Source organism: Manis pentadactyla, chromosome 5 (genome assembly GCF_030020395.1).
Source record: "Manis pentadactyla isolate mManPen7 chromosome 5, mManPen7.hap1, whole genome shotgun sequence".
Lineage (NCBI taxonomy): Eukaryota > Metazoa > Chordata > Mammalia > Pholidota > Manidae > Manis > Manis pentadactyla.
In genome coordinates, this window is record NC_080023.1 from 70,864,221 (window position 1) to 70,891,942 (window position 27,722).

Consider the following 27,722-nt stretch of genomic DNA (forward strand, 5'->3'; position numbering starts at 1 on the left):
TCTTATAACCATACTGAATTACTTTTGTGTATGATGCAAGGTAGGAGAAGCTCTATTAGTTGTAAACCTAGATTTCTATTATTTTAAAGTGAATTTTCCCAGAAATATTTTCATTAAGTATTTTTCATTGGTATTAACAAGGACTCTTTTGGGTAGCAAGTAATTAAAAGGAACTCAGCTAGATTAAGCAAATAGGAATTTATTTGCTCACTGTGCTCAGAAGAGTAAGACACACCTAATAGAACCAAAGATACACAAAGGCCAGGACTTCAGGAACTAGAACTAAGATGGATATTCCCGGGATCTCTCCATTCTTCTCTCACATCTGCTTGTCTCTGCACAGCTTTATTTTGTAAACAGCTTTTCTCTATGAGGTGTGAGGGAGGAATGATGTCAGCTTCAGACGCTCATCCTTGCAGCATCTGTGTAGCTGTGCCCAGGGAGGACTCCACCTGGCACTGCTTCAGTCACACCCCTGGGCTGGTGCTGTAGCCAGGGAGCTCAGGACCTATGTGTGATCAATTCCAGACCCACCTGTGGTGGTGGACTGGTGCTACCAGCTGAAATGACATGGCATGAGGGACTGAGGGTTCCCCAGAGATGGGCTTCTGGACTTCCCATATAACATACGTCCCACCTATTTTCTTAAATGGCTTTTATGTAGAATTTATTTATTTTTCACTGAACTGCTAATTAAACGTTCAAGTGCTGTGAAGCTAGGTTTCTATTCAGCTTATCTAAAACTAATGTGTGAATTAATTAGACATATTCAAGAACTGAAGTGTGTTCAGATTATATGGGAATAATAGTACCTCATCAAAGATCTAAATTTAACAACAAAGTGCATCATAATGTAAATAATGCTGAATAAAGTAGAAGAGAAGTCAGATATTTTTTCATTTTGACATTTCTCTACTTCCCTCAAATTCTAAGGAAAAAGTTGTATTGTCTGTACCTCAATATAATAAAACATTGAAAGAGCAACTGTGGTTCCATGATTAAGACAAGATTTATCTACTTAGCATGCCCAGCCATTTTCCAGAGCTTATAAAGCAAGGCTGATGTTGTTCAACCCACAGGATTAATTGACAAAGAAGAAGCGGTCCTTATTGAAAATCATTAAATACTTCAAAGCTTACTTTTGAAAGAGAAAACCTGAAAGTTCATTGTAGACAAATGACTGTCTCAGCCAAAGTTACCTACTTGTAAAGTATTTTCTTTGAAGTGTGCTTAATAAAATGCTGGCCCCATAGAGAGCCTTGAAATGGTAATCCAGTCAACAATATACCTGATTTTCCTGGGTTTAATTCATTAAAAGTAATCTTTCAGACAAGCTTTTATCTAAGCTTAAAAATGTGGCCATCAGGGAACAGAGATGGAGGAGCTCCGTAAATGACAGGACCACCCTATTGTGAGCGTAGCACCCAGCTGAGAAGTTCTCTCCACCTGAGTCTGACTTTCTCAGCATTCCACTCGCTTCAGCCTTTTTCTCCCCTCTCTTCCCACCATTTGCTAAAGCTCTCCTTCATTGCTGCCATTGCTTCCCCATCCTTTGGGAATGATAAACCTAATATTTTTCAGATTTAGTTGTGCACAAACTCTTTGTTCCTGGAGACAGCTTCTCAAAACAAAGTTTCACTAATGAACTTGGAGAGACACACAAAAGCTTAAAGACTGAGATATTTAAATCAGCTTTCAGATACTATTTTTAAGGGTCTAATCATAGATTGGATTAATTCATATAAAATAAGGGACAAACAACCCCTATTTCCTTTTCCCTGCTTCAGATCTGGGTTTGTTTGTTATTTGTTCTTTGTGGCCATATGATGCAATGGTTGTCGCCAACTTGGAACTCTCAGCAAGCTCTTGGTTTCTTTCCATTAAAAAAGTAGCCTTCTGAGTTTGCTGCAGCAGCACGTGTTCTAAAATAGGAATGTTACAGATAGTAGAATAGGAGGCAAGGATGACACACAGATTCCTGAAGTATTCTATGCTTTTGTGTAATGTGCAGCATGGTGACTGTAGTTAATAATACTATATTTGAAAGTAGCTAGGAAAGTGGATCATGATAGTTCTCAGCACAGAGACACAATTTTGTAACTATGTATGGTGACAGATATTAACTGGACTTATTGTGGTGATCGTTTTGCAGTATATCATTACATCGCACACCTGAAACTAACATAATGTTACGTCAATTATACAAAAAATACGGGGGCAAAAGTTGGCTTTCTTTTTTTTCCTGTTTCAAATGCCATTCTCTCTTAAGGAGTGCCTGAATTTCTATTTTATATGGGAGGGCTACCTTCAGTTCTTGGTTTATTTGTAGAATCAAAGTAACAAAGAGTCTTCCTCTCCTTTTCATATATGATTGATTGGTTGTGGTGGTCTTGAGTATTGTATTGAGAAGGCATCTGGGGGTGCATCTAGGTTCCACAGGGAAGAGGACTTCTGTTTGCCATGAACTTGAAGAGCAGTAGTACAATTGTCATGCATCTGTCATTTCTTTCTTGATCCCATTGATGCTATAGTATTTGTTTTGATTTGATTTTTGTTTCTTCTCAGGTTATCAGCCCTGGGAATTCTAGTGTTTCTCATTTTTACTTATCCCTTAGATAGTGATATCCTGGTAGGGAACACATCTAAGTATATATTAAAATATTTTCTCCCTATTCTTTAGGAGGAAGCAGATTTTTCTCTACAAAGTATGAGGCATTAAACATACATAAAAAAACAAAGTAAATCTTTAGAAGAGGTGTTCTTTATTTGTTTTTAGTGGTTCATCCCACTAGGTCATTTTGATTTTTGCCAAATGAATATGGAAATACTGAAGGTTAAAATGTAAAATGTAGATTGACATTCCTGGTCCATCTCAACATATACATAATTTTCTATTACTGTCTCTTCTCTGATGTTTGGGAAAGTTTAATTTCAAATGACTCAAGCAACAAGATATTTAGTGCTTCCTCAGGAAAATAATAATACATTTACAAAATTATTCCTTTTAAAATTCCCCCAGGTGTGCTCTACTGGTGACTATTTTAAACTTTGTATCAGTGACTTTTATACTTTATTCAATTCTCCTGTTTTCACACTCAAAGTCTTCATTTTTAAGAATAAATATTTATTTTTAACTCAAGTTGCGATTAAGGGTGGCATCCCATGAGGCAAATGGGAGTTTTCTTTTTTCAATAGTTTCTAATGTTTGGTTTATGCTGTAAGTCACTGAAAGCTCCAAGGGCTAGGTTTAGATGGCAGAATGTGGACTGAAGTACTTGCATTGATGTCTAGTCACATCAAATGTTTCAGGATTTTTGCACTGTCTTTTGGGGAGTCTTGAGGCCTCTGGGTCAATTCTGGTAGGCCCCAAAGATTAACTGATGCATTTGTTCATTTATTCCTTTATTGATTTACATTTATTCAACAAACCTTTGAGTGTTCAGTGTCTGCTGTTTAGTCTGGGGGTGCCAGGGAGCCCAAATCCTCACTGAGTTATGGTGCGGAAGACTGGAAAGTCCTAAGTATATGGCCTACATGTGATGAAGTTACGGCCAGTGATACGCAGCTCATGGAAGGGAACATCCAGACTGGGGATGGCGGTGGCACCAGGGAAGCTGTAGAGCAGCTGAAGGATGAATAGAAACTAACCAGGAAGTCCCCGCAGTGAGAACGACCATGCGTGAAAGCCAAGGCCCTTTCAAGGTACTTTAAGGTATTGGATTGCCTCCTACACACAGATTTAGTGAAATTTAGCTTGAGCTAAAACAGTCTTCTCTAAAGCCTCTGCAGTATTGGACTTGGAGTGCTGATTTCCCTGTAGGCACTACAGTTTGATTTGTTCTTCAGGTGAAGAGATGGTGTGGTAGGGAATGAGGGACAGAGAGTGACGGGTTTCACTCATCAGTTTTTAGTTAGCAGTCACCTTACAACTAGCTGCTAAGATTTAATTCTTTAAAGTTTTTCTTATAAATTTTTTTTTGTAAATGTACACAGTCTTAGTCTGCTCTGACTGCCATAACAAATGCCACAGACTGGGTGGCTTGAAGAACAAACATTTCGTTCCCAGAGTCCTGGAGGATGGAAGCCTGAGATCAAAGCCCGGGTTCTGGTGAGAGTCTCTTCCCAGCTTGAAGACCATCTGACTGCTGTCTGCTCACATGGCCTTCTTTGGTGCCTGCTCAGAGAGACAAAGAGGAGGAGAGAAAGAGAGAAATACCAATTATGACATCATTTAAATATTAGGATATTAACAGAGTTCTAAGTTCTAAGTCATGTAAACAATTGCACTTATTGAAGAAATGTTCTGGAAAATAATAAAAATAAAAATAAATTGACTTTAATTGTTCAGTGAACATTGTATGGCAAAATCCTTTTATGTTGTTTCCTTCATCAAAGAATGTCAGATCTACAGGACTATACTCACATGTCCTCCAATGGCATGGTACTTAGTATTTAAAAAATAAGAAAAGAACCTCACAAAATATTTTGCCTTTAAGTATTTTATTCTCTAGGGAAAATACACACACAGTGTATATATACCCACACCCACAGTACATGCACACATATGCATGCACATGTATGCACAGATGACACACATGCATAAAGGCATACAATTGTGTGCATGCATTACATACTGTGCTCAGTGCAGTCACATTTGTTTTACAAAAAAGTTCTAATGTCAACACAAAAGGTGAAAACTGAATGTGAACAAAATTAGTCTTGAAAGTCTCATAACTCTCTCACAGATTGCACTTTTTTACCACTCGGTCATTTTCATTTTTGTTTTTCTCCCCTAGCAATAAAACAGATCACTGTTCCTTGACTGAACAACTGGAGTAGCTGTTTGTGTTGAGGGGTCCTGAGCTGTGAAATTATTTGTATTCTGAAAGTCAGGGACCACATTTATACAGATACTCACCCCACCAGATACAGATGGAATGACATTGACTCTAAGAATGCACTTCCCATTTGTCTCAGGAGCATATGTGCATTGAGTTCACAGAGGCAGTGTGGTGGAGTTGCGTGTGCTATTTGAATTGCTCTCTTTAGTTCCCTTCTCTTTCTCTCTAGCTCCCTCCTTTGTCATTTTTTTGTTTTAGCTGATCACATATAGTCATGTAGGTAAAGTCAAACACATTACAACTCTATGCCATACAGCGTTCTATTTAAATACATCTTTGTTTATATACATGTTTATGTATTCTTTGTTGAAACAAAGTCACAGATATAAATGTCTATGTGTTTGGCTGTTTTTGACTTATAGAAAATTATGTTAGTAGCATATATTTCACTTCTGATTGCAACATGTGATACTGTTGTGTCCCTAGCCTATCTGGTGGCAAGTTAAAAACATGGGAGTAGATGTAGGAGCCATTTTCCACCCTTGGAAAATAATAAGTTATCAGCCCGTCAAATGATGGGAATTTTGTAAAGCTTGGCATAGTACAATAGCCATCAATAAGGCTCCTAAGATCGATATGAAGACACAAGTTAATTTCTCAATTCTGTTTCTGTTTTACTTTAGGATAACCACATTTTTATATTATTGTTATGCTGGCATTGTTATGTTGATTTGCCAAACAGTTAGGTTGATAGTTCTATTTTGAAATCTCGTGTACCACTCCACTGCCGTGGCCTAACTATAGTGAAAGGACTTTTCCAGTGGAGATTCAGTTAAGTCATTCTTTGAGAGTTTGAGTGAGTCAACTGTATTTTTCTTCATGCTAAACCACAATGTACATATATTTCCTATCAAAGCCAAAACGTGTAAGTTTTGAACGGTCCATTTCTTCATAAGGGGCAGTTTCAGGTTCATTTAAGTTTGATGAGATTTTTGACATTGGATAAGAAAAATTTTCATGTTAATGGCAGTCTCCTATGTCAAAGGGAAAAAGAAAAATTCTTAAGGTATAAAATCATTTTAAGGCATTAAATGCAATTAAAAAACTCTCTAAAGTATTCTCTAGTCATTCTGTTATCGTTACATAGCTTCATTTATTGTCTCAACGATTACTTACTAAGTAAGCACGCTTAAAGGCCCTGGGTTTATGCATCAGAGAAAAGCAAGTCCTTGACCTCGTGAAGCTTATGGTCTCCTGTAGGGGTGATCAGCAATTAACAGCCAAAGAAAAGCCATTTAGAGAAGTGTCAGGAAGACGGAGGACAGAGTTCAGGGATAGAAAATAACAAGAAGAAACCAGTTCATTAGGTGATTAGTAAAGGCCTGTTGGAAGAAAGAGATTTTAGGCTGAGACTTAAAGGATAAGAAGGGGATGGCTGTGTAAAGAGCATGAGGCAAAGAAGCCTAGCAGAGATCAGCAAATATCAAGACCCTGGCATAAAGCAGCTTGGGGGTTTCCAGAACTGAAAATAAGCTGGTATGGTTGTTTGCATCACAGTTTTAAATGTGTGTTGTACGTGTGTGTGTGTGTGTGTGTGTGTGTGTGTGTGTGTGTGTGTTGAAGTCAGGAAAATGAGGAAGTGGCATGAGATGAGAAATCAGTAAACAGGTGCCAGATGATTGAGAGCCTTACAGGCCATGGTAAGGCTGTAGATTTTAAAGTAAATGTAAATGGGAACCAAGCAACATTTTAAGAGCAATGAATTGTTAGCTCATTTAAATTTTTAAAAGCTCCCTTTGGCTGCTTTGTGGAGAATGAAATACATGTGGGCATGTGCACATGTGTCTGTGTGAGTGTTTAGAAATGGAAACAATGAGACTAGTGGGAGGGCTCTTAGAGTTGCCTGATGAAAGGTAATGGTGGCTTGGACATTAGGGTGGCAATGGAGATGGAGTCAATTGGATGGATTTGCATTTTTTTGGAGGCATGATCTTCAGAGAACTGATGGATTTGCTATTTAGGGTGAGGCGGAGTCCATAACGAAAAATTATCGCTTTTTCTCTTCTTTGTTTTTTTTTCAACTGGTGTATCACAGTGCTATTTACTAAGATTGGGTTTGGGGCATGATCAGCGTTCAGAGGGAGATCATGTTCACTTTTACATATCTAGCATGAACCCTATTGCAAAATTTATTACTTCATTAAACATTGATTAAGCTTCACCATATGTCAGACATTGTTCTAAGTACTGAGGATATCTGGTGTCCTTATGCTTATGAAATTACAGAGGTGATAGATTTCAGAATGCTAGAAGGGATTATAGTTAGAAATGATCTAGCCCAGTATCCTCCTTTTAAAGATGGAAGGTAGAATTTAAACCATTTAATTTCTGCAGAAATACCAAGATTCCTGTATAAAAAATCATGGTTATTTTAGTAAAACCTAATTTTATTCATCCCATAATCATTGTGGTATTATTTTCCTTTCGGAATATAATATGATCTGTTTTCCTAAATTGTTGCTATTAGTACTGTTAAAATACTTTGGAGGAAGTCTGTAGTCATGAAATATAGGCATTATAGCTAGGAGTTTGGTGAGCAAAGCTGACGTTGTTTTCACCAGACTTATAAATGACATATGCAAAAAGAATTATAAACCATGTTCTAATGTACACCCATTTTTTTACTAGGGCATTCTTGGTAGACAAAAGCAGAATTGGGCACTTAAATTTTTCATATTATTGATGGTAGGTTGCTAATTACCTTGAGCTTTTTGGAAGGGATTTTTCAAACTTAATAGCATGAATATGAGAGGGAAGAAAAAAACAAGGCTTGAAATAAAGACTTCATTGTTGTGCAATGAATTCTAGATTTCTGTGTGTGTGTGTGTGTGTGTGTGTGTGTGTGTTCATGTGTGTATGTATATGTTGGAATGTTTAAGGTATTTGGTTGAAGGATAAATAGTTGATGATGTAAGTTGTATTGATTTGAACAATTTAAATACCAGGAGACCAAAAGCGATTATTTAGAGTAGTCTAAATAAACATACTTACTATCTAACTTGGGTTATAGGGTTTATTGTTCATTTAAAGTGAGATTTACTTGACTCTTTATAGTAGGTCAAGTACTGTGAAGGAAAAGAGATGAAAGCTCCTGCCCTAGGGCACAACAAACGAAGCACCAGGCATGCTTCATACATAAACATACATGCACGCACACACACATGCATGCATACACGTATGCACACATGCATGCATGCACACACACGCACATATGCACAATGGGGTCATGTTTTCTTCAGTAAGTGGTTACGCCATGGGAATGTCCCGTGGAGCAAAGGAAGTTTCAAGATACTTTGTAGAGATGAGAGCTTGTTAATTAGAAGGATGTTTCAGTATAAAAAAGGAAGAAGTGGATTTTGAATGAGACAGAGGGTAGTCAAATGACCTACTTGAAACTTCAAAGTAGTTTAAAGAGATGAAAAAAGCAAGGATGGAGATGGGTTGGAATACATGCCATGGGAGAGGCAGAACCGCTGAGAAGATGGCTGAAATGAAAATAAGAAGTAATTTAGAACCAAAGTTCTGCTTCTTTCCTACAACTGGAAAGGCAGGACTAAATTCAAAGACACTAGAGGCCCAGTAATGGAAAGTTTAACCCTGGACTTTCAAGAAAGAAATGTAAATAACCAAGAGCTGACAATTGAAACTTCATGCAATTTATAATTAGGATTGTGTACCTACAAATCCAGTGAAAAATCAGTGGTGAAATAAAGGACAGACAGAAAGAGACCTTGTTTTGTGGAATCAAGTAGAAAACATAGGAGCTTTGTGCATGAATGTGCCAGAACAAGAATGTTCTATGTATTATTAGCATTATTAATTCATCTGTATCCTTGTATCTTCATCAAAGACACAAGGGTAAGAGTGGACTTTTCACTTCTTGAAAAAGGGCTTAGAAATCTACATTGGCAAGTATTTGCAGGAAGCCTCTGGGATAGCAAAATGTCTTTTATGCTTAACCACCTGGCCCTGGTTCTCCTAGAAAGCCACTTCCTCTGTTTTTACTATGGTAGTTTGGCTTCTCACCTGTTGATTAACATTTTCTTTCTTATAAACTCGTATTCTTGTTATATATAGTGTGTATGGCCTTATACACCTTCATCCATAGCCTTGAAGCGTTCTTCATGATGCAGTCAAGGACTCACGCTGCTGTAGCACAATACTCACTTCCGAGTTTGAAGGAAACTCAGCTGGCTAAGCAGGGTTTTGTTTTGTTTTGTTTTATTTCCTAAACTTTTTCAGCTGTACTAATTTTGACAGCCAAAGAAACTCTCAAGGGGATACTTTAGGTGAATGGGGAGCAGATGCAACTTGAGAAATTTTCACATATGTAAAACAAATGTCTTCCATTGAGGTTTTTAAAATAGTCCTTTTCAACTTTAACATGTGTCCAGCTAGTGTTTGCTCAGATAAATCACAGGCCTGCATAAGCAGGTGTGCAGACATAGAGGCCCATTATCATGAAAATTATGTTTTTGTTGGTGGTTTTAGTTTGTTTTCAAAAATTGCTTCTTAACACTTTATCTTTAGAACTTCCCCATTCTCTCATTCTACTCAGGAGAAAAGAGATGTTATCACCCAGCTGACGAGCTCATTTAAGGCAGACACAACAAACTCTCTTCAAATTTCTTCCAGGCATATTGTTGTCAGGTCTGTAGTTGGCTTCTAGAAATTTGGCAAGTAAGTTAATATGCATTTTTCACTCCTGTTCCTTTTAAAGGACAGAGGTAATTTAAGAGGGAATTGAATATATCAGAACACCTTACTTATCCTTTCCTTTTCTTTTGTTTTGTCTGTTTGTTAAATAGAAAAGTCCATCAGCTTGACAATGGAGGAGAACAGTGACTCTACGGAGAACCCCCAACAAGGCCAGGGGCGGATCAGCGCCGTGAAGTGTGGGTGGCTAAGGAAGCAGGGAGGCTTTGTCAAGACCTGGCATACCCGCTGGTTTGTGCTCAAGGGAGATCAGCTCTATTATTTCAAAGACGAAGATGAAACCAAGCCATTGGTGAGTAGGAGAAAATAAAACCCTTGGTGGTCCAAGCAGTCCCAGAAGTGGAGGGGTTTGCTAGAAACTGATAGAGACTGAAGCCACCGCCACTTACCTGGTCTCCCTCAAGTCGTTGGCAGTGTTCACACTTTCTCTCATTGTTTACTTTGGTTCAAAATGATGAACTTGCTAATTGAGGCCAAGAAGCAAATTACATTTCTCTAATATTAATTTTGACTTTTACTAAGCTGGAACAGAATGTCTGAGTCCCTCAGGCAAACTTACTGCATGAGAAAAATTTTACTGGACATCTGCTAGAAATATACATTGTAGCCAAAACAGCTTTCCTTTACTCAAAAATAAGTTGAAAGAACAGATTTGAAGGAAAAGAACTTCCAGTAATTCCTGAGACACCTTCAATATAAATTCTCTGGGGGCCCTCCTCCACCTTAACTCACATCAGATATGGATGTGGTGCTAAATGGAGCAATGTCCATGCCTCCAACCGGCATACACAATATTCTCTCCTAGGAATAGCTTCGATGTTGCTTTGTGGTTCCTTAACAGTCTTTTATTTGCTTATTAACTTATTTTCTCAGCCGCAAATCTCTAGGCTGCAATAAGTGGAGGAAAAGGCTCCATCTCTCCCTGTAGCTACAACATACTTTCTTAGCTGTGATCACTGTATATGAATCGATGAACAGAGCTGCAAACTAAAATAACACCCCTGTGTTTTCCCTTCATCTATATCTATGGAATATATAAATGAGAGAAGACACATTTTAGATTAGTTTACATAAACATGCCCATGTTCTTGAGGCTACTTCCCTTGTGTTAGAGTTCAAGAACTCAATTAGAAATTTAGATCAGGGTTCTGCTTTAGTGTTTTAAATTCCTCAGATATTAGAATTGCACGAAGTTCAGAATTGTCTAATTGAATTACATAAAAATAGCAATAAAAGTACAAACTATAAACCCCAGTTAATTTTTGAAATTGCTGTTTTTTGAGCACTCACCAAAGCCAGACATCAAACTAAGAATTTATATATATTATCTTGTGAAATGTTTAAAATAATGCTATGAGGTACGATTATCACCATTTATGCATAAAGAAACCAAGGTATAGGTATAATATACATTACCTAGTTAGTGGTGCCATGATTTGCCTTAGGTGTCTGACTTCATATGGCTTCAGCTAAAGACCTCATAAATAAATTTGTAAGACTGTCCCATGTTGGTATCATGACAATTACAGTGCATCTCTGTGTCTGTTACTGCACTGGACATTGCAACCCACTGGGGAATATGGGCCTTAGCATTACCAATGAAGAAATCAGGGCTTAAGTGATATGAAGCAGCACAACCGAGAGCATGTGGACATCAGAGGCAAAGCAGTGGAGTCTTTTGATTCTTATCTTTTAATCCAGGGTTCTTTTCTCATTGCACCTTGTAATAGTCACATTAAGGCATTATCTTGAACATAAAATTATTTTTACCAAACTCAGAGAAAGAGATCAGGTTAATGTGAGAAAAACAGAATACGGGGGATCCAATATGGGTCTTTGATATGGAGGATCACACTGAATAAAATAGGAGAAGTATGTGTAAGATTCAGTGTTACATCCCATGGACTCTTATTCTGGCATAACTCAGGTGGACTGGGTTGATAACCATAATGGGTCAAATTAAATGATTAAGTAGGTATGATCCAGGACCTAAACAGAGGATTAGGGGAGCAGAGGATTCAGGAACTGAGTGAGTGGAGAATTGAAAGAGCAAACAAATGTTCTGACCCTGTAGTGCTTAGTTACCTTCTAGTAATGAAGATGGGATACCATGGATCAAGCCCGAATGCAATTTCCAAATTTGAGAACCTGCAGATGTAGAGAATATGCCCGTGACCCACAGTCTGAGGAGCTCTCCCCTAAGCTGTTCGAAGAGGATGCTATCAACTTGCTTAGCTCTACTCCTCTGTATGTAATTTTTCTCGGGTCTGCAGAGTCACATATAGTATTCAGTACAGTATAGTCATTTCTTTAAAAATTTATTTATTTTTATTTTTTGAAGAACATTATGTTTACTAGGCTCTCCCCTACCCCAAGTCCCCCCCACAAACCCCATTACAGTCATTGTCCATCAGCATAGTAAGATGTTGTAGAATCACTACTTGTCTTCTCTGTGTTGCAAAGCCCTCCCCTTTCCCCCACCCACTACATTATACATGCTAATCATAATACCTCCTTTCTTCTTCCCTGTCCTTATCCCTCCCTACCCTCCCATTCTCCCCAGTCTCTTTCCCTTTGGTAACTGTTAGTCCATTCTTGGGTTCTGTGATTCTGCTGCTGTTTTGTTCCTTCAGTTTTTCTTGTTCTTATACTCCACAGATTGAGTGAAATCATTTGGTATTTGTTATTCTCCGCTTGGCTTATTTCACTGAGCATAATACCCTCTAGCTCCATCCATGTTGTTGCAAATGATAGGATTTGTTTTCTTCTTATGGCTGAATAATATTCCATTGTGTATATGTACCACATCTTCTTTATCCATTCATCTACTGATGGATACTTAGTTTGCTTCCATTTCTTGGCTATTGTAAATAGTGCTGCGATAAACATAGGGGTGCATCTGTCTTTTTCAAACTGGAGTGCTGCATCCTTAGGGTAAATTCCTAGAAGTGGAATTCCTGGGTCAAATGGTAAGTCTATTTTGAGCATTTTGAGGAACCTCCATACTGCTTTCCACAATGGTTGAACTAATTTACATTCCCACCAACAGTGTAGGAGGGTTCCCCTTTCTCCACAGCCTCACCAACATTTGTTGTTGTTTGTCTTTTGGATGGTGGCCATCCTCACTGGTGTAAGGTGATATCTCATTGTAGTTTTAATTTGCATTTCTCTGATAATTAGCGATGTGGAGCATCTTTTCATGTGTCTGTTGGCCATCTGAATGTCTTCCTTGGAGAACTGTCTGTTCAGCTCCTCTGCCCATTTTTTAATTGGATTATTTGCTTTTTGTTTGTTGAGGAGCATGAGCTCTTTATATATTTTGGATGTCAAGCCTTTATCGGATCTCTCATTTACGAAAATATTCTCCCATACTGTAAGGTAACTTTTTGTTCTATTGATGGTGTCCTTTGCTGTACAGAAGCTTTTCAGCTTGATACAGTCCCACTTGTTCATTTTTGCTTTTGTTTTCCTTGCCCAGGGAGATATATTCATGAAGAAGTTGCTAATGTTCACATCCAAGAGATTTTTGCCTATGTTTTTTTCTAAGAGTTTTATGGTTTCATGACTTACATTCAGGTCTTTGATCCATTTTGAATTTACTTTTATGTATGGGGTTAGACAGTGATCCAGTTTCATTCTCTTACATGGAGCTGTCCAGTTCTGCCAGCACCATCTGTTGAAGAGACTGTCATTTCCCCATTGTATGTCCATGGCTCCTTTATCGAATATTAATTGACCATATATGTTTGGGTTAATGTTTGGAGTCTCTATTCTGTTCCACTGGTCTGTGGCTCTGTTCTTGTGCCAGTACCAAATTGTCTTGATTACTATGGCTTTGTAGTAGAGCTTGAAGTTGGGGAGTGAGATCCCCGCCACTTTATTCTTCTTTCTCAGGATTGCTTTGGCTATTCGGGGTCTTTGGTGTTTCCATATGAATTTTTGAACTATTTGTTCCAGTTCGTTGAAGAATGTTGTTGGTAATTTGATAGGGAATGCATCAAATCTGTATATTGCTTTGGGCAGGATGGCCATTTTGACAATATTAATTCTTCCTAACCAAGAGCATGGGATGACTTTCCATTTGTTAGTGTCCTCTTTAATTTCTCTTAAGAGTGTCTTATAGTTGTCAGGGTATAGGTCTTTCACTTCTTTGGTTAGGTTTATTCCTAGATATTTTATTCTTTTTGATGCAATTGTGAATGGAATTGCTTTCCTGATTTCTCTTTCTATTGGCTCATTGTTAGTGTACAGGAAAGCGACAGATTTCTGTGTGTTAATTTTGTATCCTGCAACTTTGCTGTATTCCGATATCAGTTCCAGTAGTTTTGGAGTGGAGTCTTTAGGGTTTTTTATGTACAATGTCATGTCATCTGCAAATGGTGACAGTTTAACTTCTTCTTTACAAATCTGGAGTCCTTGTATTTCTTTGTTTTGTCTAATTCCCGTGGCTAGGACCTCCAGTACTATGTTGAATAACAGTGGAGAGAGTGGGCATCCCTGTCTTGTTCCCAATCTCAGAGGAAAAGCTTTCAGCTTCTCGCTGTTAAGTATGATGTTGGCGGTGGGTTTATCGTATATATGGCGTTTATTATGTTGAGGTACTTGCCCTCTATACCCATTTTGTTGAGAGTTTTTATCATGAATGGATGTTGAATTTTGTCAAATGCTTTTTCAGCATCTATGGAGATGATCATGTGGTTTTTGTCTTTCTTTTTGTTGATGTGGTGGATGATGTTGATGGATTTTCGAATGTTGTACCATCCTTGCATCCCTGGGATGAATCCCACTTGGTCGTGGTGTATGATCCTTTTGATATATTTTTGAATTCGGTTTGCTAATATTTTGTTGAGTATTTTTGCATTTACGTTCATCAGGGATATTGGTCTGTAATTTTCTTTTTTGGTCGGGTCTTTGCCTGGTTTTGGTATTAGGGTGATGTTGGCTTTACAGAATGTGTTTGGGAGTATTCCACCTCTTCTATTTTTTGGAAAATTTTAAGGAGAATGGGTATTGTATCTTCTCTGTATGTCTGATAAAATTCTGAGGTAAATCCATCTGGCCCAGGGTTTTTTTTCTTGGGTAGTTTTTTGATTACCGCTTCAATTTCGTTGCTGGTAATTGGTTTGTTTAGATTTTGTGTTTCTTCCTTGGTCAGTCTTGGAAGGTTGTATTTTTCTAGGAAGTTGTCCATTTCTTCTAGGTTTTTCAGCTTGTTAGCATACAGGTTTTCATAGTATTCTCTAATAATTCTTTGTATTTCTGTTGGGTCCATCATGATGTTTCCCTTCTCATTTCTGATTCTGTTGATGTGTGTTGATTCTCTTTTTCTCTTAATAAGTCTGGCTAGAGGCTTATCTATTTTGTTTATTTTCTCAAAGAACCAGCTCTTGGTTTCATTGATTTTTTTCTATTGTTTTATTCTTCTCAATTTTGTTTATTTCTTCTCTGATCTTTATTATGTCCCTCCTTCTGCTGACTTTAGGCCTCATTTGTTCTTCTTTTTCCAATTTTGATAACTGTGATGTTAGACTATTCATTTGGGTTTGTTCTTCCTTCTTTAAATATGCCTGGATTGCTGTATACTTTCCTCTTAAGACTGCTTTCACTGCATCCCACAGAAGTTGGGGCTTTGTGTTGTTGTTGTCATTTATTTCCATATATTGCTGGATCTTCATTTTAATTTGGTCATTGATCCATTGACTATTTAGAAGCATGTTGTTAAGCCTCCATGTATCTGTGAGCCTTTTTGCTTTCTTGGCACAATTTATTTCTAGTTTTATACCTTTGTGGTCTGAAAAGTTGGTTGGTAGGATTTCAATCTTTTGGAATTTACTGAGGCTCTTTTTGTGGCCTAGTATGTGGTCTATTCTGGAGAATATTCCATATGCACTTGAGAAGAATGTGTATCCTGTTGCTTTTGGGTGTAGAGTTCTATAGATGTCTATTAGGTCCATCTGTTCTGGTGTGTTGTTCAGTGCTTCTGTGTCCTTACTTATTTTCTGTCTGGTGGATCTGTCCTTTGGAGTGAGTGGTGTGTTGAAATCTCCTAAAATGAATGCATTGCAGTCTATTTCCTCCTTTAGTTCTGTTAGTATTTGTTTCACATATGCTGGTGCTCCTGTGTTGGGTGCATATATATTTATAACGGTTATATCCTCTTGTTGGACTGAGCCCTTTATCATTATGTAATGTCCTTCTTTATCTCTTGTTCCTTTTTTGTTTTGAAGTCTATTTTGTCTGATACTAGTACTGCAATTCCTGCTTTTTTCTCTGTATTGTTTGCATGAAATATCTTTTTCCATCCCTTGACTTTTAGTCTGTGCATATCTTTGGGTTTGAAGTGAGTCTCTTGTAAGCAGCATATAGATGGGTCTTGTTTTTTTATCCATTCAGTGACTCTATGTCTTTTGATTGGTGCATTCAGTCCATTTACATTTAGGGTGATTATCGATAGGTATGTACTTATTGCCATTTCAGGCTTTAGATTCGTGGTTACCAAAGGTTCCAGGTTACTTTCCTTACTATCTAAGAGTCTAACTTAACTCACTTAGTATGCTGTTACAAACACAATCTAAAGGTTCTTTTCTATTTCTCCTCCTTTTTCTTCCTCCTTCGTTCTTTATATATTAGGTATCAGATTCTATACTTTTCCTCTATCCCTTGATTGGCTTTGGGGATAGTCAATTTAATTTTGCATTTGCCTCACAATCAGCTGCTCCACCCTCCCTACCATGATTTTACTACCTCTGGTGACAGCTATCCAACCCTAGGAACACTTCCATCTAAAGCAGCCCCTCCAAAATAGACTGCAGAGATGGTTTGTGGGAGGTAAACTCTCTCAGCTTTTGCTTATCTGGAAATTGTTTAATCCCTCCTTCAAATTAAAAGGATAATCTTGCCGGATAAAGTAATCTTGGTTCCAGGCCCTTCTGCTTCATGGCATTAAATACATCATGCCACTCCCTTCTGGCCTGTAAGGTTTCTGCTGAGAAGTCTGATGTTAGCCTGATGGGCTTTCCTTTGTATGTGATCTTATTTCTGCGTCTGGCTTCTTTTAACAGTCTGTCCTTATCCTTGATCTTTCCCATTTTAATTACTATGTGTCTTGGTGTTGTGTTCCTTGGGTCCCTTGTGTAGGGGTATCTGTGGATCTCCATGGCCTGAGAGACTATGTCCTTCCCCAGATTGGGGAAGTTTTCAGCAATTACCTCCTCAAAGACACTTTCTATCCCTTTTTCTCTCTCTTCTTCTTCTGGTATCCCTATAATGCGAATATTGTTCTGCTTGGATTGGTCACACAGTTCTCTCAGTATTCTTTCATTTTTAGAGATCCTTTTTTCTCTCTGTGCCTCAGCTTCTTTGTATTCCTCTTCTCTAGTTTCTATTTCATTTATTGTCTCCTCCACCATATCCAACATGTTTTTAATACCGTCCATCGTGTTCTTTAACAATTGGATCTCTGACCTAAATTCATTCCTGAGTTCTTGGATGTCTTTCCATACCTCCATTAGGATGTTGATTATTTTTATTTTGAACTCCCTTTCAGGAAGAGTCACGAGGTCCATATCATTTAAATCTTTCTCGCGAGTTGTATTAACAATTTTACTCTGGACAAGGTTCCTTTGGCGTTTCATGTTTGTATATGGCACCCTCCAGTGTCCAGAAGCTCTATTCTGGAGCTGCTGAACCCCTGAAGCAATGTCAGGGGTCGCAGGGGAGCAGTACTTGGGGTAGGAAAGATCTGTTCCCCGCCTCCTGGCTCCTGTGCCTGTCTCCACTGCCTGAGCCAGTGGGCCGGGCACACAGGTATAAGTTATTGTTCCAGAGCAGCCAGATATGGATCCCTGCTTTCCACAAGCAGCCAGAATCCCAGTATCCCCAGGAACTCTGCCTGTATTAGCTTTCCAACCCGGTAGTCATGCGAGTCTCATGAAAGCACCATGAAATGTAGGTTTGTGCTCCCAGCGCAGATCTCCGGAGCCAGGTATTCAGCAGTCCCAAGCCTTCCACTCCCTCCCTGCTCCGTTTGTCTTCCTCCCGCTGGTGAGCTGGGGTGGGGAAGGGCTCGGGTTCCGCGGAGCCACAGCTCCGGTACGTTACCCCATTCGCTGAGGTCTGCTCTTTTCTCCAGGTGTGTGCAGTCTGATGTGTCCTCTTTCCTGTTGCTCTCTCAGGATTAGTTGCGCCAATTAAATTTTCTAATTGTATCCAGTTTTAGGAGGAAGCCTCTGTCTCTCCTCTCACGCTGCCATCTTTAATCCGTATAGTCATTTTTATAAGAATTGGAATATAAATAAGAAAATGCAAAAAATTCTGATTAAATCAAATAAAAATCTGCCTCAAAATAAAAATTACTTCAGTTCATAATATTTCTAAGTAGTTTTTTGAAATCAGTAACTACTAGTATTTGTAGACATTTGATGACTAAAATTAACAAAACGGAGTTGTTTTGACAAGAAAGTACTAATTCTTATACAAATAAAACATAGACAACCATTGTTCTATCAGGAAAGTTTTCTTAATTTTTCTTTCTAAATATTATTGTTAAAATTTGCTATTAACAAAACAGTCAAAATTTGAGGTACCTAACTTTGAATTACTATTGTTGTTATTGTATGTATTGTTGTTATTATTTCAGATTATCTTTTATGGTAGTCCAAGCATTGGAAATTTTGACATTGTGCCATTTAATTTTAGTCTTTTATGTACACAGGTGCACACAGAGTCAGATTAAAAACTGGCAATTTCTATACCAAGGTTATTTAGTAATTTTAAAAGATTTTATATTTGCCTATAAATGTACTAATTCCATATTTGAAAGTAGTTTCTTTCAGTAAGGGTTGATGCCTGGCATATTGTAAGTGCTAAAGCATATTTTTAATGAGTTAGTGAGTTGAGTCAATATAGCCAGGTGGGTTAGTACACCAGGAGAGAAATATTGACTATTCTCAACTTAATATATCAAATCATAAACATAACTTCATAACAATATAGGCTAATTGCATTAAATAAATCCTTTTAAAGAATCACCTTAATAAAGAACAGTTGAGCATCTTGAAAAATGTTAAAACTGGAAAAAATTTAGTTGTCATAAAACTTTTCATTTTGCAGGCGAGTAGAGTATGTGTTTCTGTGTATATATGTGTTTATTAGCCAAGGGATATTGTTATCTAGTTCTAGGAAGAATTAGAAGTCAGATTTCCTTGCTCTTGATCTAAAGGTTTTTCAGCTTTGCCTCTTCCTGCTCCCAAATCCTCAATTTTTCTTTAGATTTGCTTTCAGTCAGAGATACTTCTTGGTTGTTTATTTTCAATATTGCATCCAAGCATAAGAGTGCCCTTAGCCTTCATATATTTTGATGAGGGCTATTTCAATAATGCTGGAGGGAATGTCACTAATGAAATGAAAAATTCATGCTTTTAAGTATTCCCAACTGGTTAAAAATGTTCAGTAAACTTAATCTGGATTTGTCTTCCCCTCTCTTAGAAGGCATTTCTAAAATAAGAGTACTAAAACTTGTGAAATTTGTGTCCCTCCTGTCCTAAAAAAAGGTTCTAAGTTTATTTCAGTAAAACTTATTGAGTTTCTCCTCAGTTCAATAAAGAGAGTCAAACTCTATCACTATCCTTGTTATTAAACCTGCATATGTGTTGGGGGAAACATATGCACAAAATTACAACTGGGACAGGTTACCATGTCAGCACTGGGTGCCCTGAAAACACAGATACAATTGGTGTCAAGGAGTGAGTGATGATTCTGTCTACAGGGGCTGAGGAAGGCTGCATATTGTAAGAGGTGATCCTTCCTTGGGGTATTAAAGGTTGGTAGGAGTTTTCCAGGTGGATACATTGGGGAAAGGAATTCAGAGCTGAGGAAAGACGTGGAGCTGTAAAATAGCCATCCATAGATAGTTCTTTATTGTAAGGGTGATGGAATGCCAAGCTGCAGGGTTAGAGAGACAGGTGAGGCCACAAAGGAAAGAGAGGTGTGTGTTGCACAAAGAGAGTGGAATCTCTGGTAGGCAATGGGAAGCTATTCTAGAAAACCTATGCTACTGAGACTGCAAAACTGCATTAATCTGTTAGGAAGGAATAATAGCAGTCATTCCCTAATTGATTAGTCTGCTCAGGTAGCCATAACAAAACACTGTGGACTGGGTAGCTTAAACAACAGACATTAATTTTCTCACAGTTTTGGAGGCTGAAGTGCCAGATCAAGATGCCTGCAGGGTTGGTTCCTGGGGAAGCCTCTCTTCCTGGCTTGCAGACAGCACCTTCCTTCTGTGTCCGCACATGGCTTTTTCTTCCGGCACAGGAAAATGAGAGAGTTCTATCTCTTCCTCCTTACAAGGACAAGCATCCTATTGGATTAGGGTCCTACCCTTACGACCTCATTTACCTTTAATTTTTTCCAAGTACAGTCACATTGAGGGTTAGGGCTTCAGCATGAGAATTTGGGGAGGCACAATTCAGTCCATAATACCTAGTATGTTGAACAACTATGTTAATGAATGTAATTTTCTCAATTAAGTTTTTCTTCCATCTGTACCATCAACTCTCATCTCTACTAGAACCTCCTACTATATCTGATTTAGTGCAATTTAATTTTTTAAACCTCATATTGTGTTTCATGTTCTTATTCATATTGTACTTTGCCTTCCAAATATGCCACAGCCTGCCCAAGTTCAAGAGTTTAGCATCTCACTGCTGCTTTTCATGTATTTTCTTTTTGAGCAAAAGGCAAAAACGCTTCTAGGTTCTTCTTTCTCCAGGGACAGTACCTGAAGTGAAAACAAGATTTTCCAGCCCTTAGCAAGGATTCCCCTAGCAATATATTAGAGGTCTGTCTCAAAATATAACTATTTTATATTTAAAATCAATAAAACTGAAATCTTTAGTTTCATATAATTTTTTAAATGGAAGGAACTTTAGTTCATCTAGGTCAAAACTTTCTCCAGAAACCATTTTCTACAGTGTTTGCATTGATACATGTACAGATTTTATTCAGAACAGATTTAAAAAACAAAGTTGATTCCAGTTGTTTCTGAAAACAAAAACAGAAAAGTGATCTAGGTAGCCAATTGTTAAAACTACATTAATACATATGTAATTTCTGTCACTCATAGACCACTGCTATAAACCTTTTATGATTCATAATTTTCTGGTTTCTAGGTAGTATGTTTTCTCTTTTTTAATCTTTAAAATGGACTCCTATTTATATATGGAAAAAAAGTCTAAAATCATACTGTGCAGAAGAATCTATAAAGAAAAATACAGAGCTTCCATTTACACTGTACATCCCTAGGACTTTTGGATAGCTATTTAAAAAAAGTTTTAAAACAGATTGAAACTGAGTTTGTGACATATCCATTTGGCCATCTTTCATTAATAATCATGACAAATGACTGTGGCCTTAATTATAGTAACATGGGGAAGCAGATGAGTCAGAGATAAAGTATGATTATTATAGTTTCCTGAAAATAAGGCAGTTTTGTAGACCTTTTAAAGTGAATCCAGTGATAAATTCCTAGTGCTTTTTTGGAGCCATCTATTTCACTACTGCCATGAAGTATATTATTACTTAAGCGGTAGGTAAATCTCAAGTATGACCGTGCTAGTGAATGCGTCTAACATACTCTGCGTACTAGAATTTGACACTGAAATATCTGTTTTTTGAAGCCAGTTCTGACACTTTTGATAAAATGACTAAAATCCAAACAGGCACCAACCCAGTTAATCTAGTCTAGACTGTCTACAACAGGTATTGATCCAGTTGTGTGGGGAGGGTTTTTCTGGACATGGTGAAGATGACACTATATTAGATCACAATGGATTTTCTTAACTTAGAAAATAAAGTGATTTGAGTGAATTATAACCTAAGGGCTGACCTCTAAATGTGCAAGAATTGATTACTGATTTAAGAGTAAGCTCTAATTTTATATATTTCATGAAACTTTTGAATTAATGAAATCTAGATATCTCTAGGGTTATTGCTGTGCTCTGTTAAAATATATCAACTAGAAGATGACAAAACCCTGATTAAGCATTGAGGATAAGACTAGAAGCCTTGAAACTTGCATTTCATCCTTAAATCTAAAACTGACTTTCCATCTAGCCTCTAAGTCTCTTGGTATTTAAAAAAAGCACACAGATGGTATCATGTGTCATCATAAATTTTTAGGAGCTCTTAGCTCAGTCCTAGAAATGATTATATCAAGAGACAATGATCAATATAAAATATTTTATTCTGCTATTAGCTAAATACTTTTTAAAAAATTGATTATGTCTATACAGCCATGCAGGTGAGGCATTTATTTACTTCAGAGTAGTTAAAAACAGGCTTTTGAGTCAGATTGTTTAGTTTGAATCCTGACTCAGCTACATCTAATTATGATACACTGGGTGGTAAGTTGGTTTAAACTTCAATGTACTAATCTGTGCAATTAGAAAGCAGTGGCACATTACTACTCATTCATTCGATTTTTTAAAATTCAATTCCACCATGTGTACAGGTTTCTAATGTTCTACAGTTGTTATTGCTAGATTCCAGGAAATATAAATTGGTGATATACCAATGCTGTAACAAATAGCACCACTCCCACAAGGATGTAAAAAGAAGCAACTGATTTCTTTCTCATGTGAAAGTTCGAAGAGATTCTAATAAGTAAGGGAAGTTTGTTTCCAGCAACTGTTTAGAAACCCAGGCTGCCTGAGACTTTGCAATTTTAATTTTTGTTTCCAAATTCATCATGGGGCCATTTCCTTCCCAGTCAAACAAAGGGGGATATAAAATGGAATATTGCATAGGTGGTTTAGATGGACAAGGTGTGCAAGTGGCTCTTATCGCTTCTGTCCACATATCACAAGACAGGACCGAGTCACATGACCTCACCTAACTGCAAAGGGGGCTGGTCACGTAGCCCAGCTTTATCCTGGGAGTAGAGCAGAACATAGGTATTGAAAAAGAGCAGTCGCCACCATGGGTGACAAAATAATACTAAACATCCGTGAGTGTGGTCTTAAATTCCAGTGGTTTTGGAGACAATTACAGTTACTGTATAATGTAAAAAATATTTTGAAAAGGAAAATATAGGGAACCATTGGAGGCCATGTGGGGTGGGAGGGTGCCCAACACTACTTCAAAGTTCAGGGAGAGTTTTTCAAAATAATATATATTTAAACTGAAAATTGGAGGATTGTAGTTTTATTACAAGCTGTTGGGGTAGTTTATGTGGCAGAATAAGAAGTGCAGGCCATGGCATTTTAGAAGATTGCTGAGGAACTCATAGTGATCAGGTGTTTCCACACTGGGCAGAGAAGACAAGTAGTGATGGGCCGTATTTGGAGGAGTCAGCACAAACAAGCACTCTAAGAGCCCATTAAGTGATGTTAAGGACTGTAGATTTTATCCTAAGACCTTACATTCCCTCTGCTTTTATGGGCCTGTTTTCCTTGGTTTCTTGGATTTAGAGCTGAACAGTGAAAAGAGGGCTCAATCTAGGTGTAGCTCATTGTGAAGGAATTCCAAATGCCCACCTAACCAAAAAGGCCTCCTCTGATGGTCCTGCACTCTGCTTGTTGGTCCTATAATTGCCTGTATTTTGTATTATGACATAATCTCTGAAAAAAATTATTGAAAAGCAACTATGCTACAAACACTTGATCTTCTTTCATCCCTTATTACTTAAGTGTGTGTTATCGGAATGACTGCCAGGTCACCTTTGTCTGTAGGAGGAAGAACTGAGAAAATACACTGCTGCTGGAGAGGGTACCTGGGGTAAAGAGCTGCAGAGGATGTCTTAGAGATAGAAATTGATGGGTGGGCTGTGGAGGCTAGAGGGATCACAATGTGTGAGAAGATTCAACTTCATAATTTTCTGTAAAACCTACTTTGTGCAGTGTGGGCATTTCCCTGGAAAGCAGCTAAGGCCAGTTGTTTTGCATACAGGTTTTAGAGTCAGTCTGTCTGGGTTCCATCTAGACTACATCACTAGCTATAGGCCTTCAGTAAGGTACTTGTTTGTTAGCAATAATAATGTCTATCTCACAGATAGTTGTTAGCATGCATGAAAAGATGTATCCAGAATACTTACACAGTACCTGGCTACATACTAAATATTCAGTAAATATTAACTGTTGTTATTATTATTATTATCATCATCACCAGCACCATCTTCCCCATCTTTGACCATCAGGATACACTGCCCCAGCAGTTTAGCAGTCAGGATCTATAATATACATATACCTTATTACTTAAATAATGAAATAATAAATGATCAGTCAATGTAAGTAATGCTAAATTAGAAGCATTTATTTAGAAGATAACTTGTTTTGACTTGTAACCTCTGCTGTCAAAACACTGAACTCACATGGAAAGATTCTCAAAAAAAAGAAATGCTCACTTTTGTAGTATGTCTTTTCTCCTTGTTTAAATTACTTTTGGGGCTCCTTCAGAGTGAATTGAAGTAATTATGATGACAGCCAAGGATATCTGGAGGATTTTCTTTGCAAAACTGGACCACCCCAGAGAGTAGCAGCCCATGTTTTCTTATCTCATGGACACATTATTCCTCAGCACCAAACTGGAAAGAGAATTATTAGAGTTGAATCCCTTGAGTTCTGCTTCTAACATTTACTCATATTGACTGAAGACTTTTGTATTCATGATGCAATTCAATATTTAATGTATGGGACCAGATAGTCCATATGGACTATCTCAATAGCATAAATGTAGGCATATTTCCATTATCTCAATTAGTGGAGAAGAGAATTTAGGGAAAAGAGTTAATGGGTGAAAAAGTGTGATTTGAACATTTACATTTTCACTGTTTACAATAATGTACTTTAAAAGGCTATTTTTCTTCCTCTGGTATATGAAATACTTCCTAGTCATTTGCTACTGATGCTTTTTAAGTTTCTTTTAGGCAATTCATCTTCCTGTCCTTTCTTCTTTAGCTTTATTCTGCCAAAATTCAACTGCTCTCTATTTTTCTAGCACTATTACCATGTGTTCACTTATTCAATGATTATTTATCAATTGTACATTACATAAACTATAATTTACAAAATGTTTTGATGAATTCTGATGTACAAAGAAGGAAACCCTGGCACATGAAGTATTATTCTCACTTTCTGAGCTGTTGAGGTACTTGTCGTCTATACCCATTTTGTTGAGAATTTTTATCATGAATGGATGTTGAATTTTGTCAAATGCTTTTTCAGCATCTATGGAGATGATCATGTGATTTTGGCTTCTTTTTTTTGATGTAGTTGATGATGTTGATGGATTTTAGAATATTGTAGCATCCTTGCATCCCTGGAATAAATACCATTTGATCAAGATGGAAGATCCTTTTGATGTATTTTTGAATTTGGTTTGCTAATATTTTGTTGAGTATTTTGCATCTATGTCATCAGGTATATTGTCTGTAATTTTCTTTTTTGGTGGGGTCTTTGCCTGGTTTTGGTATTGGAGTGATGCTGGCTTCATAGAATGAGTTTGGGAGTATTCCCTCCTCATCTACTTTTTAGAAAACTTTAAGGAGGATGTGTATTAGGTCTTCTCTAAATGTCTGATAAAATTCAGTGGTGAAGCCATCTGGTCTGGCAATTTTATTCTTGAGTAGTTTTTTGATTACCGTTTCAATTTCATTGCTGGTAATTGGTCTGTTCAGATTTTCTATTTCTTCCTGGGTCAGTCTTGGAAGGTTGTGTTTTTCTAGAAAGTTGTCCATTTCTTCTAGATTACCCAATTTGTTAGCATATAATTTTTCATAGTATTCTCTAATAATTCTTTGTATTTTGGTGGTGTCCGTCATGATTTTTCCTTTCTCATTTCTGTTTCTGTTTATGTGTGTAGGCTCTCTTTTTTTCTTGATAAGTCTGGCTAGGGATTTATCTACTTTGTTTATTTTCTCAAAGAACTAGCTCCTGGTTTCATTAATTCTTTCTATTGTTTTATTCTTCTCAATGTTATTTATTCTCTGACTTTTATTATGTCCCTCCTTCTGCTGACTTTGGGCCTCATCTGTTCTTCTTTTTCCAGCTTCATTAATTGTGAATTTAGACTGTTCATTTGGAATTGTTCTTTCTTCTTTAAATAGGCCTGAATTGCTATATGCTTTCTTCTTAGAATTGTCTTCTCTGTGTTCCACAGAAGTTGTAGCACTGAGCTGTTGTTTTCATTTGTCTCCATATATTGCTTCATCTCTGTTTTAATTTGGCCATTGATCCTTTGGTAATTCAGGGTCAAGTTGTGAAGCCTCCATCATGTGTTTGTTGGCCTTTTTATTTTCTTTTCACAGCTTATTTCTAGTTTCATACTTTTGTGATCTGAGAAGTTGGTTGGTACAATTTCAGTGTTTTTTTAATTTACTGAGGCTCTTTTTATGGCCTAGTATGTGACCTATTCTGGAAAATGTTCCATGTGCATTTGAGAAGAATGGGTATACTGTTGCTTTTGGATGGAGTGTTCTATAGATGTCTGTTAGGTCCATCTGTTCTAATGTGTTGTTCAGTGCCTCTGTGCCCTTACTTATTTTCTATCTCATTGATTTGTCCTTTGGAGTGAGTGGTGTGTTGAATTCCCCTCAAATGAATGCATTGCTTTCTATTTCCCCCTTTAATTCTGTTAGTATTTGCTGTACGTATGTGGGTGCTCCTATGTTGGGTGCGTAGATATTTTTAATGGTTATATCCTCTTGTTGGACTGACCCCTTTATTATTATGTAATGCACTTCTTTGTTTCTTGTTAGTTTCTTTGTTTTATCTGATACAAGTATTGCAACTCCTGCTTTTTTCTCCCTGTTGTTTGCATGGAATATCTTTTTCCATTCCTTCACTTTTAGTCTGTGTGTGTCTTTGGGTTTGAAGTGGGTCTCTTGTAGAGAGCATATGGATGGGTCTTGCTATTTTATCTATTCTGTAACTCTATGTCTTTTGATTGGTGCATTCAGACCATTTACATTTATGGTGATTATCGATAGGTATGTACTTATTGCCATTGCAGGCTTTGGATTTGTGGTTACCAAAAGTTCAAGGGCAGCTTCTTTACTGTCTAACTTAAGTCACTTATTACACTATTATAAACACAATCTGAATATTCTTTTTCTTCCTCCTCCACTCTTTATATGTTAGTTATTATATTCTGTACTCTTTGTGTATCCCTTTACTGACTTTTTGGTTAGCTGATTTAATTTTGCATTTGGTTAGTAATTAATTGGTTTAATCCTTTCCTGTGGTTTTATTTTCTCTTGTGACAGCTATTTAGCCTTAGGAGCACTTCCATCTAGAACAGTCCCTTTAAAATGCACTGTAGAGATGGTTTGTGGGAGGTAAATTCCCTCAACTTTTGCTTATCTGGGAATTGTTTAATCCCTCATTCAAATTTAAATGATAATTTTGCCAGGTAGAGTATTCTTGGTTTGAGGCCCTTCTGTTTCATTGCTCATGTCACTCCCTTCTGGCCTGTAAGGTTTCTGCTGAGAAGTCAGGTGATAGCCTGATGGGTTTTTCTTTGTAGGTGATCTTTTTTCTGTCTGTGGTTGCTTTTAATACCCTGTTCTTTTCCTTGATCTTTGCCGTTTTATTATATGTCTTGGTGTTGTCTTCCTTGGGTGCCTTTTATTGGGAGATCTGTGCATTTTCATAGCCTGAGAGATTATTTCCTTCCCCTGATTGGAGAAGTTTTCAGCAATTATTTCTTCAAAGACACTTTCTATCCCTTTTTTTCTCTCTTCTTCCTCTGGTACCCCTATAATGTGAATATTGTTCCATTTGGATCAGTCACGCAGTTCTCTTAATAGTCTTTCATTCCTAGAGATCCTTTTTTGTCTCTCTGCCTCAGCTTCTTTGTATTCCTATTCTGTATTTTCTGTTCCATCTAACCATTTCCTCTATCTCAGCTAATCTACTTTTAAATCTCTCCATTTTTTGTTTCATTTCAGCTACTGTATTTTTCAAGGTGTCTATCTCCCTCTTGAATCATCCCTTAGATCTTGAATATTTTTCTGTAGCTCCATTTGCATGCTTATGAATTTTATTTTGAATTCTTTTTCAGGAAGATTGGTGATTTCGGTGATTTCAGTTTCACTGAGCCCTCTTTCTG

The 27,722-nt window shown here is 37.3% G+C and overlaps 1 protein-coding gene across 4 annotated transcripts in view; it reads left to right on the forward strand.

Moving 5' to 3' along the window:
• The window catches only part of ARHGAP24 (Rho GTPase activating protein 24), a 476,093-nt gene that overhangs the window by 61,157 nt on the left and 387,214 nt on the right, over positions 1–27,722 (forward strand). The window contains exons 2-3 of one of the 4 annotated variants that reach the window (XM_057502414.1): positions 9,460–9,581; positions 9,710–9,909. The exons of 1 other annotated variant lie outside the window; for it this stretch is intronic. In XM_057502414.1, coding sequence (XP_057358397.1) covers positions 9,730–9,909 — 180 coding nt within the window. In that variant the 5' untranslated portion in view covers positions 9,460–9,581; positions 9,710–9,729. The remainder of the gene's footprint in view (positions 1–9,459; positions 9,582–9,709; positions 9,910–27,722) is intronic. 2 more of the 4 variants (XM_057502415.1, XM_036906333.2) reach the window with 2 other exon arrangements.